Below are 17,379 nucleotides of genomic sequence, written 5' to 3'. Positions count from 1 at the left end.
ATGTGGCTCCGAGGTGACCCCGACCGGTTGCATTGATATCAGAGCCTCGGGTTCATGTCGCTCCACATGTGGCCTCGCAGATATCCATCGTGTCCCCTTTGGCCCCCCGATGGAGCCGAATGAGGACGCGTGCTGAGGGCGGTCGGATAAATCCCGTCTCTCGCACATTTGTGGAGCCGTTGGAGCATTTATTTTGAGGTTTGTGTACAATTCGGTGCTTTTAGGGGGGAGTCTGGGCTGTGAAATGTGTGGAAGGAGCTCTGATCGTCCGGGTCTCACAGATTTGCTTTGTAGAGCGTCCTGGAGACGGGGAAGCCCTAATCATCACTCGTTGTTCAGCTTTCAGAGTCCAGACGCGACTGAAACTTTACAGAAATGAGCTTTAGAAGCAGCTTCAGATACCAAACCTACATTTATGCTGCATCATAAATCCCCGACATGCACACAGCTGGCAGTAGCACTGAAGCTGCTTCTGCTTAGCAATCACATACGAGTTACAGCTTATAATTAGGGACCGAGCAGTGAAACCTTGTACATTGAATCTGTAAGGATTCTTCTTTCTTTCTTCTTCTTCTGAAAAAGGTGCTCGAAAAGTGCTCGAAACTCAGGAAATTTTGCGAGCACCACCTGCCAGTCGACGACATGAAAGAATCTAAACTTTATATTTTTGGGACTCGCTCATTGACTCTGTAGCGCCCCCTATAATGCTTAAAAATGGTCTCCGCATAGGGTTAGTTTCACGTGGGACAACGAAATTCGGTACACTCATTCATCATGCCCAGACGCGCAAAAAAGTCTCTTGCCGCCATGGTCCCACGTCCACAGGAAGGCGGCCATTTTGGATGGAAGGTGAGTTTTCGTGCCATTTTTGACCGATTCCACGCCTTGCATAAGATCGAACTCGTCCTACAGATTTAATGCTACAAGCTTCAAACTTGGCCAGGTTACTCTTAAGACAAAAATTCATGGGGCAACTTTTTCAAAACTTAAAGGGCGTGGGCGTGGCGACGCCTCAAAGTTCGATGACTCGTCATAAAAAAATGAAGTCGCTTATAACTCCCACATACATTATCCAATCTGTCCCAAACTTCATACGGTGAATGCTGGACCCAGCCTGAACGTGCACATATTATCGTAGTGACATCCACCTATAGCGCCACCTGAGTCTCAAGTCTTTTATTTTATGTCAAGTCAAGTCACAAGTCATCAAAACAGCAACTCGAGTCGACTTGAGTCCAAGTCACAGTGACTTGAGTCCCCATCTCTGCCAAGTCGGAATAGATTCCACTGTGGAGGAATGACATTAAAGTCATTAAAAGCTCTATTCTTTAACACACATCACTCACTTTAGTCTCATAATGGTTAGGTTTCAAACAACGTTTCCATGTAAATCAACAGAAGCTGCAAATCTTTGCCCCGCTGCTCACTGACCTCCCGAGCTTTCGGCTTTATTGTCGGCCAAAAAGGAAATTTAGCTCTCTGACGCCACTGAATCAGCTTCTCAATGAACTGCGGCTCATTAGCAGAGAACCACCCGGCTGCACCAGCCATTAACCCTTCAGCTTCATTTATAGACTCTGTTTATCACTGATGACTCCACGGCCAGTTCTTACTGCTTTTATTAGCATTAGCATACATGAAAACAACATCTGGGTTTATCCTCCTCTATGTTCTAACCTCTGCAGCAACATTTGACCTCACATCTGCAGTTTTATTTGTTTTTGTCACAAAGTGAGGCCAAAAGTAATCGTATTAGTAGTTCTGTTAATGAAGCTGATTTCTGCAGCTAAAGGGAAAAAAACTGCTAAATTTGACTCTTTATTATTGAATCATTTTGACTTTTAAAGTTTTTTAAATGTAATTACTCAACATTTTGTTTTGTTATTTCCTTAAATAAAATTTGATTCTGATGAATATTTTTCTATTTCTATGTTTTAATTATTTAATTATTATTGTTTTGACTCGACTGTTTTGATACTTTTTACTTTTAATGCCGACATTTTGACTTTAATCTGGTCTTTCTTTCTAAAGATTGTACTTTTGATGTTTAATTTTTTTTCATTATTAACTTTTAACTTTGTCACACTATTTTAACTTTATTTCATAATTATTTATTTAATTGTTTTAACTCCATTTAGTAATTTTTGAGTATTTGTTTCTTGATTTTGACTTTTCGTATAATGGTGTTACATTAAAATATTTATTATGTTTATTAATATATCTTCATTTTAATACTTTGAATATACACCACAGTGTATTTTATTCAAATTGTCTATGATTTTGAAAGATTTATTTTTTTTAAATGTTTTAACTTATTCAATAGTTTTTACTTTTTATTGAATATCTTAAGTTTACATCCTGTTTTTAATTCTTTTTTTGTTGTAATTTATTTCATAACTTTGACTTTGTATTTATTATTTTTCAACATACTTTCTGCTTTGTATAATTTTTTACTTTTGAGTTGTTTCAACTTCCAGTTTTTTCTCAGTTTTTCCCTTTTTATTTCAATATTTTCTATATTTCACATGAAAAAATGAACACAATTTAGACTTTTCCTGATATTTTCATTGTAAATTTGATCATTTAAGTCCCTTTTGTCTATATTTTATAAATGTCTGTGGATATACTGTTGTTTTAATTATTCATTTGACTGTTTTCTATGATAGTTTAGACTTTATACAATAATTAAACATTTTTTTGCATAAATTTGTCCCGTTACAGCCTCGTTGTATTCAATTTAAACTTTTGTTTTTACAGAAGTTTAAATTCTCACCTCATATCTTTTACTTGATATTGTAAGCACGGATTTTATGGAAATATTTGTGGGACAATGTGGGTTTAAAATATAAAAATATAGACAAATTGTGAATGCGTTTGAGTGGGTTGATTAAACAAAGTAACCTTTTATGAACCAGATTAATTCGACGCTTTTGGTCACACGGTACTTATTAATTATTATGATCATTATTATTATTATTTTATACAGGTAACGTACAGGCTCGTGGCTCAGCTTTGGCCCCGCCCCTGCCGTGACATCACACTCTCCCCTCCGGAGCGGCTCTCTCCATCAGTCCTCCGTCAGACCGGAGCAGGCACGGACGTTACCTCCGCAGCTGCGCCTTTATTACCGTCACAAACTTATACAACTGGAAACGGGCTCTAATTTACTCTTTTTTGTCGCTTTCTTTCTCTTTCTGCTTGAACTTTAGAGACAAATGACGCGAGACAAACACGATCAGAAAGAGAAGAAGAGTGGCCGGCTTCTCCATCAGCTCTTCTGCCCACTTCGCACGTTGTCTGAGCGCTCGGGCTTCCAGCCAGCCAGAGGTCAGTTCTCTTTACAGCGATATTTAGATTTTACTTCCCGTGCTGGTCTTTGAAGCCATATTCCTGCACGGTTACTATGTTCATTTGGTAAAACAATGTGTCTGCTTGAAATCGGCTTAGCTCACATGGGAATTATCGGTAATGTTTTCGTGATATAAATGTAGATATCCCTTCCAGGTCTTTTGTGATGATTACTTCTTATGTTATCAAATGTCAGTGCTGCTTCACAGTGAGTTTGTTGCTACATTATCAAACATATTTTCTTTCTATCTTGCTTCTATTCACATTGAATGGGTTCTTTAGTGGAACATAAGATGTTCTTATGGAATATTATGAGTTAATATTTGTGTGGTATTCTTCTTCTTTTGTTGTTAATTTATAAATTCACATATATGCTGGTTTGAAACGGAGCTTGCAAAGGAAAGCTCAGGTGTACAAGGAGGAAAATGCAAACAAATACCTTTTGCGGTCAGGCGTGCACACGCCTCCTTAATCGTGCCAATAAGGTCATCTGATAAGCTGAAAATCCTCTTTGTAACAGCCAGGAGTTTCAGAAGGAGAAATGTCTTTCAGAGACAGTTGTCATCTTCCTCTGTCTCTCGATTTTTACCTCTCCTCACTCTCTTCTTCCTCCCCGTCTTCAAAGCCAGTCCTCCTCCTTTTCCACCTCTCAAGGACTCTCGCGTCCTCCTGAGGCCGACTGCTTGTCTTTTGTCCTCTTGTTGTCCTCTTCTTTCAGACTGTCCAGTCTTCCTCCAGCCTCAGAGTCTCTCGCCTCCCCTCTTACTCCTTTTGGCCTTTTCCTGAATTCCTCGTGTTCTTCTTCCCCTCCTTGTCTTCTCAATCATCTTATCTGTGTCTGCCTCCTCTCTCTTGTCTTCTTCTTCCGGTGACTCCTCATCAGATCGTTGGATTCAGCAGAATAGATTCAGTGGCTGCAACCGAGTTTCAATCAAAGATCAGTGTAATAACGCTGGTGCTCTGGAATAAGACACCCAACTTTCCAACTTTGAACACAGAGGTTGTTCCTGCATGTGGAGGCTCAGCTAAGAACATAAAACCCACAAAAGCAAAGTTCCCCACGACGACAACAGGAGTATTTGCATAATTATGGATGCAGAAAAAGACCAATAAGATTTAAACCTCGACGAAAATGTGCAAAAACAAAAGTTATCTGTAAAAATCAAGTTGTTTTAAGCTCTTTGCACCTAAATTGTTGGAGATAATTGTTCGAACTCGAGTTTAAAACACTAAGTAAAGCCAAAAAAGTGTTTCTGACATTAAATAAACGATCGTGCCGACACTTTAAAGTCTGAATTCATCATTTAATTTGAATAATAAGTGAAAATAAGTTTTTATTTACTTCTAAAGCACGTTTAAAAGCAACAAGTCATCGATCATTAACATAAAATACATTTAAATAGACTAAAAAACCAGCTGGAACCAAGAGACACCACAACATAAAACACCCGATGGGACTCAAACTCAAGCCAAAGTGAAAAAGTGAGTTTTCCGATGGGATTTAAAAGAATACATCGAGTTGCAGGTTATTCTAGAGCAGGGATACCCACATCCGAGGGCCGCTGTCCTGCAGGTTTTAGCTGTGTTGAAGCAGGGAAACATCTAAAACCTGCAGGCCAGCGGCCCTCAGATGTGGCTATCCCTGCTCTAGAGTCGAGGACCTGCCACTATGAAAGCCCGATCCCCCTGGCTGGATGATCTAAGTGCTGTTTTAGGGGTTAAAGTCCAGCAGGTGGGTGCCAAACCATTTAAAACTGTAAAAGTAAGTAAAAGAATCTTAAAAGAAATTCAAAAACGGACAATCAGCCACTCAGAGATGTGATTGTTGTCTTCTAAAACCTGAGAAATGACTGTTCAAGACCAAAAATATAAAGAATTTCAGGAAGGTATGAGTGTTTTTCCGGGCTGCTTTGGCAGTTGGATGCAACTGGGATCTCTTGCTTCTCTAATTTAAAAAGAAAGAGCTATAAACAGTGGGGGAACAAAGGCTCAAAGAGTATCGGTTAATTCCTCCAAAATGTTTCCAAATACAATCATTTCTGTCTTGTTTTTTCATTGAAGGTAAGAAATGTCTGTCTTAGCCTGTTAAACAAGAGACGGAGACCTCCGATATAAGTTATTTGTAAAAATCAAGTTGTTTTAAGTTCTTTGCGCCTAAATTGTTCAAGATAATTGTACGAACTCGAGTTTAAAATACTAAATAAAGCCAAAAAAGTGTCTTTCTGATATTAAATAAACGATCGTGCCGACACTTTAAAGTCTGTCGGTTGGTTTTTGTGTCACAGCGACACAAACTGGAGCCTGAAGGCGTTTTTAAATGTAGACAAACGATCATGCAGCAACGTTTTTCTATCTGAAACTTTAAGTTTCGTGCTGGCTCTTCTGTCTTATTATCAAATCATTTTTAGAGCTGAAAGTTGTCGTAAAGCTGCGTCACATGAGCACAAACTGTTGCATAAAAACCTCTCATTTACGTGACAAAATGCTGCTTTTCAGGTATTTTATCTGGAAATTTACCACTTTGTAAAACCATTTTCTATAGTTTTCCTGTTTTTGAAGACACTTTAAAGTCTAAATGAAACAATTCGGTGCCTCCACATCTTAAAGAGCTGAAGTCTCCCTCAGCACGGCGGGGCACTTGGTGCTCATTTACCTGGAAACTCATGCAGAGTGTTGACTGCAGTCATTTACAGGTGAATTTTCCCGATGATTCGAAGCTTTGGACGCTCACTAATGAAGTTGACACCATGCCAAGTGGAAAGTTTCTCATTTCTCTCCTGCAGGTCTCTGCGGGGAAGCTTTTTATTGTCTTTTACTAAATTATTCATCGCCGGCATTAATGTAAAATGCAGGAAATCTGAGCTGAAAGCACCAAAAAACGAGGGTTTTTGGAGCTACTTGTTGCCTTTTTTCCACAAATCGACATGAATGAACAGATGTGGGACGTATACAACTTCTGTGATTAGATTTTGATTTAATTTCGGGATCAGCCTGAAGGCGAACGTCTAAAAAGCTTCATGTTAGCTGTCAGTTTCCATGAAAATCTGCAGGGAGTCGGCACTTTCTGCTGCTTCCTTGAGTCTCTGCAGCAGGTTTAAATCCTTCTGGAAATGACGGGACACTAATCACAATTAAAGGTGAAGCCACAGATGAGAGGAATTTGATTTAATTTGGCAGAAAGCGAGCTCTCCAGGACGTGTTTGCCCCCCCCGAGCTCCTCCACGTTTCCTCTGAGAGTTGCAGGTGTAAATAATGTTTGTTTTGGTCTCTGAGTGAAACCAGCCGTCTGCTTCCTAAAAGATAAAAGAGCTGAGCTGTAATGAAGCGTCACGTCCTACGAGGCGGGTTCCGCGGTCCCGTTTGGGGTCGTTTGACTTGAAGGAGACCCTTAAATGAAGCAGAGTTGGAGGTTTTATCCAAGTGTTTACGCAGCAGCAGGTGCACTCTCGTCTCCTCGGGTCCTTTTATACGTTTCCAGGGAAACAGGAAATAGTTGCAGTGATTTATTGACACACGTTCTCTGCCAAGATGATCCCACACTGCTTCAGTAATGTTCAATTCATTTTTATTTATATAGCGCCAAATACAACAAATGTCATCTCAAGGCACTTAGATAATAAAGTCCAATTCAAGCCAATTGGAATTCAATTCATTGGAATCATAATTATTCATAAAATAATCCAATTCGTTCATATAGAGCCAATTCAAAAACAATTTCCTAGCTAAGGAAACCAACAGATTGCACTGAAAAGTTTTTCTTTTTTGGTCCAATCTCCCGTCCTGAGCGTGCCTGACGCGACTGTGGAGAGAAACGACTCCCTTTGAACAGGAAGAAACCTCTGGCAGAACCAGAACCAGGAAGGGTGGCCATCCGCCTCCACCAGCTGGGGGTTGAGAGGACAGAAAAGAGGGGAAAAAACCCACTGTAACACCATTCAAAGGATACCTGCTGGAACAGGGAAACGAGTTAATGACCACAATAATGTCACATATACATAAAGAGAGTAAAGTGAGGAAAGGTGTGACAGATGAGGCCCCCCAGCAGTCTGGGCCTATAGCAGCATAACTATGGGATGTTTCAGGATTACCTGAGCCATCCCTAACTATAAGCTTTATCAGAAAGGAAAGTTTTAAGCCTGGTCTTAAAAGTGGAAAGGGTGTCTGCTTCCCGGACATTTACTGGCAGCTTATTCCACAGTGAGGGGCCTGATAACCGAAGGCTCTGCCTCCCAAACTGGCAGCTGGTTCCACAGAGAGGGGCCTGATAACTGAAGGCTCTGCCTCCCAAACTGGCAGCTGGTTCCACAGAGAGGGGCCTGATAACCGAAGGCTCTGCCTCCCAAACTGGCAGCTGGTTCCACAGAGAGGGGCCTGATAACTGAAGGCTCTGCCTCCCAAACTGGCAGCTGGTTCCACAGAGAGGGGCCTGATAACTGAAGGCTCTGCCTCCCAAACTGGCAGCTGGTTCCACAGAGAGGGGCCTGATAACTGAAGGCTCTGCATCCCAAACTGGCAGCTGGTTCCACAGAGAGGGGCCTGATAACTGAAGGCTCCGCCTCCCAAACTGGCAGCTGGTTCCACAGAGAGGGGCCTGATAACTGAAGGCTCTGCATCCCAAACTGGCAGCTGGTTCCACAGAGAGGGGCCTGATAACTGAAGGCTCTGCCTCCCAAACTGGCAGCTGGTTCCACAGAGAGGGGCCTGATAACTGAAGGCTCTGCCTCCCAAACTGGCAGCTGGTTCCACAGAGAGGGGCCTGATAACTGAAGGCTCTGCCTCCCAAACTGGCAGCTGGTTCCACAGAGAGGGGCCTGATAACTGAAGGCTCTGCCTCCCAAACTGGCAGCTGGTTCCACAGAGAGGGGCCTGATAACTGAAGGCTCTGCCTCCCAAACTGGCAGCTGGTTCCACAGAGAGGGGCCTGATAACTGAAGGCTCTGCATCCCAAACTGGCAGCTGGTTCCACAGAGAGGGGCCTGATAACTGAAGGCTCCGCCTCCCAAACTGGCAGCTGGTTCCACAGAGAGGGGCCTGATAACTGAAGGCTCTGCATCCCAAACTGGCAGCTGGTTCCACAGAGAGGGGCCTGATAACTGAAGGCTCCGCCTCCCAAACTGGCAGCTGGTTCCACAGAGAGGGGCCTGATAACCGAAGGCTCTGCCTCCCAAACCGGCAGCTGGTTCCACAGAGAGGGGCCCGATAACTGAAGGCTCTGCCTCCCATTCTACTTTTAGAAACTCTGGGAACCTCAAGTAAACCTGCAGTTTGGGAACGAAGTGCTCTGTTAGGAAAATATCTTACAATGAGATCTTTAAGATATGATGGAGCTCGGTCATTAAGAGCTTTATATGTGAGGAGGTCCGGGCTCTGGGGAGGATTCATCCCTCCATCAGACCTGCTGCCACTGATTTTCAGCCCACTTCTTGTGTCCTTTGGCACAGCTCAGCCTTTTCTCCCTGTTTCCCTTCCTTAAGAACGGCTTCCTGACAGCCACCCTTCCATGGAGCCCATTTCTGATGAGGCTTGGGCCAACAGCAGATGGATCAGCTGAAGGTCCAGATGCATCTCTCGGGTCTTTGCTGGATTTTCTCCTCTAGTTTTCAGCTAACAGCTCTTTGGGAATCACCTTTTTGCTGTTTTTCCAGAAAGAACTACTGACCCAGTCCCCTTTAAAAGATTCACGAGGTAAGTATAAGTAAGTATAAGGCTTCTGCAGGGAACTGCAGGCTGAAATATGACCTTCTATCAGAGATGTTCCCGGCTTCCAGCCTCATTCTACATCCTGTAATCTGCTCGTTTTTTACAGCAGGAATGATAAACTCTGGAATCTGTTACCGTAGTAACATCCAGGGATTAAGCCCGACCGACTCTGGGCTAATTAAACCTCCGACTCCCCGATGCTTTCCTCGATCCTCTCAGACGGAAACCAGTTAATAAAGCTCGGGTTCTGTGTGAGTGCAATCTGATATTTAGAGGAAGGATAACCTGAAAGCCCTCCAGCAGTTTGCTGCAGAGCTCTCTGTCTGTCTGTGGTGGGAACAGAAAGACGAGTCCGCTTTGTGGATCCTCCAGTCGTTTCTGTTCAAACCCCGGATGGTTTTCTCCTGAAGTTTTTCCTCCTCCACGCCTCCGAGCAGGCAGCGTCTGGCTTCTTATCGCCCGCTGAGTGCTCGTTTTCTCCTGAGGAGGAGGCGTTTTATTGATGGGAGCGGGAAAATTAAATGTCACCACGGAGGAGTTCGATCTCCGATGAGAAGGATTCCCTTTCACTGAATCCTCACTTCTGAGGAATTAAGTCTGCAGACGAGACAGAGAGATCACCAGAGATCACCAGAGATCACCAGAGATCACCAGAGATCACCACAGATCACCGCAGATCACCACAGATCACCACAGATCACCAGAGATCACCACAGATCACCACAGATCACCACAGATCACCACAGATCACCAGAGATCACCAGAGATCACCACAGATCACCGCAGATCACCGCAGATCACCAGAGATCACCAGAGATCACCACAGATCACCACAGATCACCACAGATCACCAGAGATCACCAGAGATCACCACAGATCACCAGAGATCACCACAGATCACCAGAGATCACCGCAGATCACCAGAGATCACCACAGATCACCACAGATCACCACAGGTCCCGTTAGGTGGAAAAAGGTGGAGCGGATGAACCAAAAATACAGATTTTCAAAGTATTTCTTATAAAAATGATTTAGTTTCTTAATTTTAGTGGAATTTATTTTCATATTAACTGATTTATTTATTCATATACTTCAGTTTCAGAGAACAAAACTTCCTCTTCCTTCTGTTTTTGGTGCCTTAATAATTCATTTTAAGGGATAAATGCCAAAGAAACCTTTTTGAAACCCTCGTGTTGCATCTAAATTAACAAATTAATTTAGCATATTTGACTTTTTCTCAGTTCTCAGCTCTCAGTTTCTGTTCTAAATCTGCGGTGCGTTCTGCTTTCTAAAACGAGGGGTTTGTTTTGCAAAATATCTGCTCATTTAATCAAACTTCAGATGATGGGATCTGAAAGCAGCATTCACAGCCTTTATGCCCCTGCTCCTCCAGGGAAGCTGCTCTCTTCGGTGTTGCTAATTAAAGCTAATTTTCTGTGTTTGGTTTTCGCTGAAAGCTGAAAAAGTTCTGCTTTATGAAAACAAACGGCTGCGTGTGAATGAAAATCCCTCATCTATCCACATTACGTCTGTAACCGTGATAATCAGTGAGACGCATTTCCGCCAGTCTGCGTCGCTTTAACCGGATTAAAGTGACATCATTAGTGTGCAAACGCACAGACGTCCCCGCCGACCTGCAGCAATAATGAAGGCACCTGGGACGCTTTGCTTCTTCTCTAATCAGATTTACATCTTCTGCACGGACGACTCTGACGAGGACCTCGTTTAATACAATCTGAGATGTAAAACACAAGATCGCTGTCCAGAGTCTGTGGGCAGGAAGGAGGTTTAATTGGATCAAATGAAGTGAGAGGAGGTGTTCACCTGGGCTGTGTTCCAAACCGCATACTGCATACTGCATACTACATACTTCCATACTTCCATACTGCATACTGCATACTACATACTGCATACTACATACTTCCATACTTCCATACTGCATACTGCATACTACATACTACATACTTCCATACTTCCATACTGCATACTACATACTACATACTTCCATACTTCCATACTGCATACCGCATACTACATACTGCATACTCATCGATCAGACAGTATACAGAGCGTTTACCCACAATGCATTTCGCTCCTGCTCGAGCCAAAATCAGCCGGCCTGAAGCTGATTTCTCTTAAGCTCTAAACTCTGTAAACTTTAGCAACATTTGAAACATTTTCAGGTGAGAAAGTAGTCGTTTAGATCCCCAACGTGTTGAAAACCTGACAAAATACCGGCTGTTTACAATTTTGTTCCCACGAATTCGGTGCTACTAAAGCTAGCCGCAGTGAGCAACGCACTTCCGGTTATTTTCACAAAATAAAATACCCGTTGCCTTTTATCATGGGGAGAGCCATTACGATACAATTGGTGCTTTTGTTTTGAAAACAGGAAGTGAACCTACCCTCGTTGTAGCTAGCTTGAAACTGCCGTTTTGACAGGAAATGACGATCGGCGACGTCACGTTACGTTGCATCTTGGGTAGTTTGAGTATGAGTAGTAACCTCATGATGCATACCCAACATTTCGGAGAATCTAGTATGCATCCGGGAACTTCTCGCTTACTCAAACTCGCATACTAACTCAAAAAGTTAGTATGAGTAGTAGGAGAAGTATGCAGTTTGGAACACAGCCCTGGACTCTACTTCTTACTTAAGGAAGTTTAGGTCTTTCAGTGTCAGCAGCGAAGAGATGAAACTGCCCACCCTCACAACAAAGTGTGTTCAGTCAGCGGTTTCTTCAGCTCCCCTGTACTGAGTCATCCCCTCACACGATGACATCATCATGCAACTCCTGCCACAAATGAAGGAATCGGCACATATATGGCAGATATAAACAAAACCCAAATATGACACGGAATGATTTGATCTAATAGCTGAAAAACTCAGATTTAGTAAAACCAGGTTAGTTCTTTGTCTGTCTTTCAGGACTTTTTAATAAAAAACACTCGGGTTCCAGCAGCTTTTACAGCAGCTGATGGATCTGCTCTGCAGGATGGAGCCTCGTCATGGATCATTCTTTTCACCTTGTTCATCATCGGTCACGGTGTTTAGCCTCATCCATTAACGACGGACGATACGTCTGCACAGTTTATTCAAAATGTTTCTGCAGATCATATTTCTAATGCAGTTCGTCCCTCCTTCTCCTCTTCAGTAGAGCGACTTTGAAGGGAAACAGAAACAGTTTCCTCTCTGTATTATTGCCTGTTTCTGGCCTTCTTCATCGTCTCTTTCACTTCGAGTATAAATCTCTTCTGGTTTCATGTCTTTATTGCTTTTCGATTGTTCTCCTAAATCACTGCTTTCTCTATCCCCCTGACTTCAGCACTCGTACTCTTTGCATTGATTCAGAAAACTCCCTGTTCAGCCACGCTCTCACTTCCACCCCAATCTTATTTTCTGGTGCTGCAGCTTTGACCTTTGATTACGTTAGTGGTTTAGAAAATGAAGTATGCGCTTGATAACAACAAAAATATCTAAAAAATACCACAAAGACTTGCCAATCGGCCACAAAGATGGATCAAAATACCATAATAAGATAAAAATGGCCACAAACGATGCACAGAATGACCTCAAAGATGTGCCAAATAAATAAAAAGATGTAGAAATTGAAAATAAATGTTTCAAATGACCACAAACAGACAAAACATCACCACAATGAAGCAGAAAATTACCCCAAAAATAAAGATTTTACACAGATTTAGCAGAATAGCAAAGATGCAAACACTGACGATGTACCAAAAGACCAACATGAGGTAGAAAGTGACCCCAATGATAAACAAAATGACCACACAACTGTATCAGATGAGCTGAGTGACATAAAAATGGCCACAAAGATGTGCCAAATAATAAAGAATAGTAAAGATATAATAAAGAAAAACTCAACTAATGTGTGTCAAATTACCACAGAGGCAAACAAATGACCAAAGAGAGACGGAAAATGTCTACAAAGATGCACAAACTGACGCCAAAAGAGGCAAAAGTGACCAAAAAGATCAATGCTTTTTCTCTGCCAGTGTTTTCATGCTGTTTTCTCTGCATAGATGCACGTCGGTTTGAGCATATCTGTTGCCTGCCGGTTCATCCCGTCCTGAAAGTCTTTGTTCTTTTGTCTCCCGTCCAGTATAAACGCTGCCAATGAGCCAAAGTAGCCATGGCTGCCCATCGAATCATCCGAGTGAACAACAACCTCATCCTTCCTCGCTGTAAGTCTGAGGGGACGCTCATCGACCTCAGTGAAGGGGTCACCGGAGCCAGCCTCAATGATGTTAAAGGTCAGTGTTTCACAAAAACGATGTTCTGTGTGATTATTGTTACTAAATATCTCTGGAATTAAAATGATCTGTTGTTCAGATGATAAGAAATAAACGTTTTGGGGGTAGTTTTGGCTTAAGTTTGTCATCATCTAAGCGTTTTCAGAGTAAACTGAACCATTAAACGCTTCTACTTGTGACCCATCGTACCACCACCTGGTTCCCTTTATCTGTTAAAAAAGGCCAAACCATAAACAAAACATCTGCAATCAGTACAAACAAGACTGTGCTGTCCTTCCTTTTCAGTGCCTTCCCCGAGTGCCTTAAGACTGGACACCCGAGCCTCCTACGAAGCTGCGCAGGAAGTGGTTGCCATCAAGGATTACTGCCCGAACAGCTTCACCACGCTGAAGTTCTCCAAAGGGGATCGCCTCTATGTGCTCGACACGTCCGGCGGAGAGTGGTGGTACGCCCACAACAACACAGAAATGGGGTACATCCCAGCCGCTTACGTCCAGCCCATTAACTTCAGGAACTCTTCCCTCAGCGACAGCGGGATGATAGACAGTCTAGGGGATGGGTACGAGGACGGGTCAAAAGACTTTGGAGGTCTTGGAGAGTGGACGGGGATGAGCCTGAAGCCTGCCTCGATTTACAACAACAGTTTCTCTTTAAACCCCTTTCTCTGTCCGCTAAATCAAAACTGCAAAGATGTAAGTGTGAGGAACTCTGCAGATCTGATCGTCTTCGACTCTCTGGTGTCGCCATCGTCTTGCTCTAGCTTTAAAACAAGTACGGTCATCGGCAATGGATTCAGCAGCTGCCACCGTAACTCCATCAACCCCAGCAACTTAAACCAAGACGTTGTGTCCAACCTCCAAAAAGATAATCCCTTCTTTAAGAGTAAACGTTCCCACAGTCTGTCAGAGCTGTCCGTCCTGCAGGCGCAGTCCAATCCGACCTTACCCTCGTCCGGATTCTTCACGGGCCTTAAGGCTCCCTCTCCGGATCAGTTTCAGAGCAGAGAGGACTTCAGGACCGCCTGGTTGAACCACAGGAAGCTCGCCCGGTCTTGCCATGACCTGGACTCATTGGGCCAGAGTCCCGGGTGGGGACAGACGCAGCCGGTGGAGACCAACATAGTGTGCAGGTTGGACAGTAACGGAGGGGTAGTGCAGCTTCCAGACACCTACATCAGCGTGCACATACCCGAAGGCCACGTCAGCCACGGAGACCACCAGCAGATCTCCATGAAAGCCTTACTGGACCCCCCTCTGGAACTCAACAGCGACCACTGCTCCACCGTAAGCCCCGTGGTCGAGATCAAGCTCAGCAACATGGAGACAAAGTCATTCATAACGCTGGAGATTAAAGTGTTGGTGACTTTGAAGACGGAGAGTTGTCACACTGCTGAGGTGCTTTGTGTTCGGAGTGATTGTAAGGAAGGGCCTTACACACCCATCCCCAATGCTTACATTTACAAGGACACAGTCCAGGTGCAGCTGGATAGTCTGGAGCCGTGCATGTATGTAGCTGTTGTGGTCCAGTCGCAGTACATCGGCCACAATACGACTGTCTGGGACCATGTGCAGAGGAAAGTTACTCTGGGTGTATACGGACCCAAGCACATCCACCCTTCATTCAAGACTGTTGTTGCCATGTTTGGGCATGACTGTGCACCCAAAACCTTGTTGGTATCCGAGGTGGGGCGGCAGGCCTCCTCGACCCCACCGGTCGCCCTCCAGCTGTGGGGGAAGCACCAGTTTGTGTTGGGGTTCCCTCAGGACCTGCAGATCGGATTGTATTCCAATATGTCCAACTATCAGGTGAAGCCAAGCGAGGGCACTGGCGTGATCCGGGGATTTCAGGTAAAACTGGGGAAGGTCAGCAGACTCCTGTTCATGATCACATCGCACGACCCCAGCAGCATCTCGGATTTCACTCTCAGGGTCCAGGTCAAGGACGCCCTCGGCTGCATCCTCACACAGTTCTGCGTCCAAACTCCGCAGCCGCCTCCGAAGACCGGGGCCAGGATTACGGGCCAGAGGAGGTTTCTCAAAAAGAAAGAAGTGGATAAAATTGTCTTGTCACCACTGGCCATTACCTCAAAATACCCAAAGTTTCAGGATCGTTGCATTACCAACTTGAAGTTCGGCAAGCTGATCAAAACGGTGATCAGGCAGCACAAGAGTACGTATCTGTTGGAGTACAAGAAGGGGGATGTTATTGCTTTGCTCAGCGAGGAGAAAATCAAACTGCGAGGGCAGCTGCGGACCAAAGAGTGGTACATTGGATACTATCAGGGCAAGATGGGGCTTATTCATGCCAAGAATGTTTTGGTTCTGGGTAAGGTTAAGCCCATTTATTGGTGTGGGCCGGACCTGACGACCACGGCGCTGCTGGAGCAGATCCTCAGGCCTTGCAAATTCCTTACATATATCTACGCGTCCGTGAGGACGGTTCTGATGGAGAATGTGGGCAATTGGAGGGCGTTTGCCGATGCCCTTGGATATGGGAATTTACCGTTGAATTATTTTTGTCGGACCGAACTGGACAACGAGCCGGAGAAGGTGGCTTCGGTTCTGGAGAAGCTCAAAGAGGAATGTACCAACATGGAGAACAAGGAGAGGAAGTCCTTTCAGAGGGAACTCATGATGGTAAGCTGACGTAAACGGTTCAGTATCAAGTGTTACAGGAGCACAAAAGATTGATTTATGTCTCCTGAAGCGTTAATTTCATTGTCGTAAATGTTCAAGTTCAGTAGCCCGATACTTTCCGATGTTTTCTCTGTGGTTCTTCCCCTGTTGGATGTTCAAACAGTCCAGAATTATTGCACTGATAAGCTGCTATTTCACACATTTGAAAGCCTAAATATCGTGTTTGGCCAATAAAGGTTGGAGGGCAATCTCAACAGCTGCTTCGAGGTACTTTGACGTCCAAGGCAACTGGTATTTCCCATTTTAGAGGCATTTTAGAGCCCTTTTCTCCTTAGAAGTTGAGTTTTTGACCTTTTTAATTTGTCCATTGTGGTGTTTTGCTTACGCTAGAAGTCATAAAATGAGAAAGATGAGCAGTTTACGCCATGATGAGCCTTTTTGCTTTAGAAGTGGAGTGTGTTGGTGTAGGAAACATGCGCTCAGACACACGGGCTTTCATTCGTATCAAATCTGAGGAGCTGGTCCAATCTACAGGATGGTCCAAACTGGGGGCCATCTGCAACCACAAATCCAAAACCATCTATTGTACTCGGGGAAGGCAATTATTAGCCTAAAATGCCTTATCAGCGAGGCGATCTCTGCCATAATTAGAAAATAATCTGCAGCATTCATCAAACTAATCCACTTGGTTTGGTGATGCAAAGTTCTCCCGAGGACATTGAGTGAGAATTATGTGACGACCTTCTCTGCTGTTTCTGAGTTTTTGGTTTATTTGCAGTGGTGTCAAAAGTACACACATTTGTTACTTAAGTAGAAGTATAGATACTGCAGTTTAAAAACACTTTGGTAAAAGTTGAAGTATCAACTTGACCTTTTTACTTAAGTAAAAGTGAAAAAGTATGTGCTCCAAAACCTACTTAAAGTATAAAAGTATAAAGTAACCTTTAAATAATTTTTTTTTTAAAACCCACACACAAAAAGGTAGATGCCACTATATGAATTGCAAGCTCAATTTGAAAACTGATTAGTTCCACATGTGGCCCAAGACAACAATCATAAAACCATTACTGTCAAAGACAAAGTCACTCAAGGAGCATGTTCTTTCTCAAACTTTATTGGAATTCAGTCCCATCAAAAAAACTAAAAAAAAGTCTTACTGCCTGAAAAAATATATAACTATGCCAGTTGTTATTCCGAAAACATCAGAGGCAAGGCTAACGCCTTTGACAATTGTTAGCTGCTAACCGGGCATGTCTTGGCATGTTCCTATGCTAGCCAAGCTGCAGCAAAATATATCAATTATCAGTTCACAGTTAGGTGGTAACAAAGAATAAGCTTATATTTTACCTCTACATGTTTTTTCAAATTGGAGGGAGAGTTCTTAAACGCCAAAATTATGTGGGTCTTGGGTGTGCAGAGTT

At 43.5% G+C, this 17,379-nt stretch overlaps 1 protein-coding gene across 1 annotated transcript in view; it reads left to right on the top strand.

The window, feature by feature from the left end:
• The first annotated feature begins 3,084 nt into the window (after positions 1-3,084).
• LOC142391535 (SH3 domain-binding protein 4-A-like) overlaps positions 3,085-17,379 on the top strand; it is a 38,645-nt gene continuing 24,350 nt past the window's right edge. The window contains exons 1-3 of the mRNA XM_075477369.1: positions 3,085-3,327; positions 13,172-13,322; positions 13,608-15,958. Of these exons, the coding sequence (XP_075333484.1) occupies positions 13,202-13,322; positions 13,608-15,958 (2,472 nt within the window). The 5' untranslated portion in view covers positions 3,085-3,327; positions 13,172-13,201. The remainder of the gene's footprint in view (positions 3,328-13,171; positions 13,323-13,607; positions 15,959-17,379) is intronic.

Source organism: Odontesthes bonariensis, chromosome 11 (assembly GCF_027942865.1).
Source record: "Odontesthes bonariensis isolate fOdoBon6 chromosome 11, fOdoBon6.hap1, whole genome shotgun sequence".
In the NCBI taxonomy this organism is placed as follows: domain Eukaryota; kingdom Metazoa; phylum Chordata; class Actinopteri; order Atheriniformes; family Atherinopsidae; genus Odontesthes; species Odontesthes bonariensis.
The sequence above is the reverse complement of the archived record's forward strand: the minus strand, read 5'-3'. Positions and strand labels throughout refer to the sequence as shown.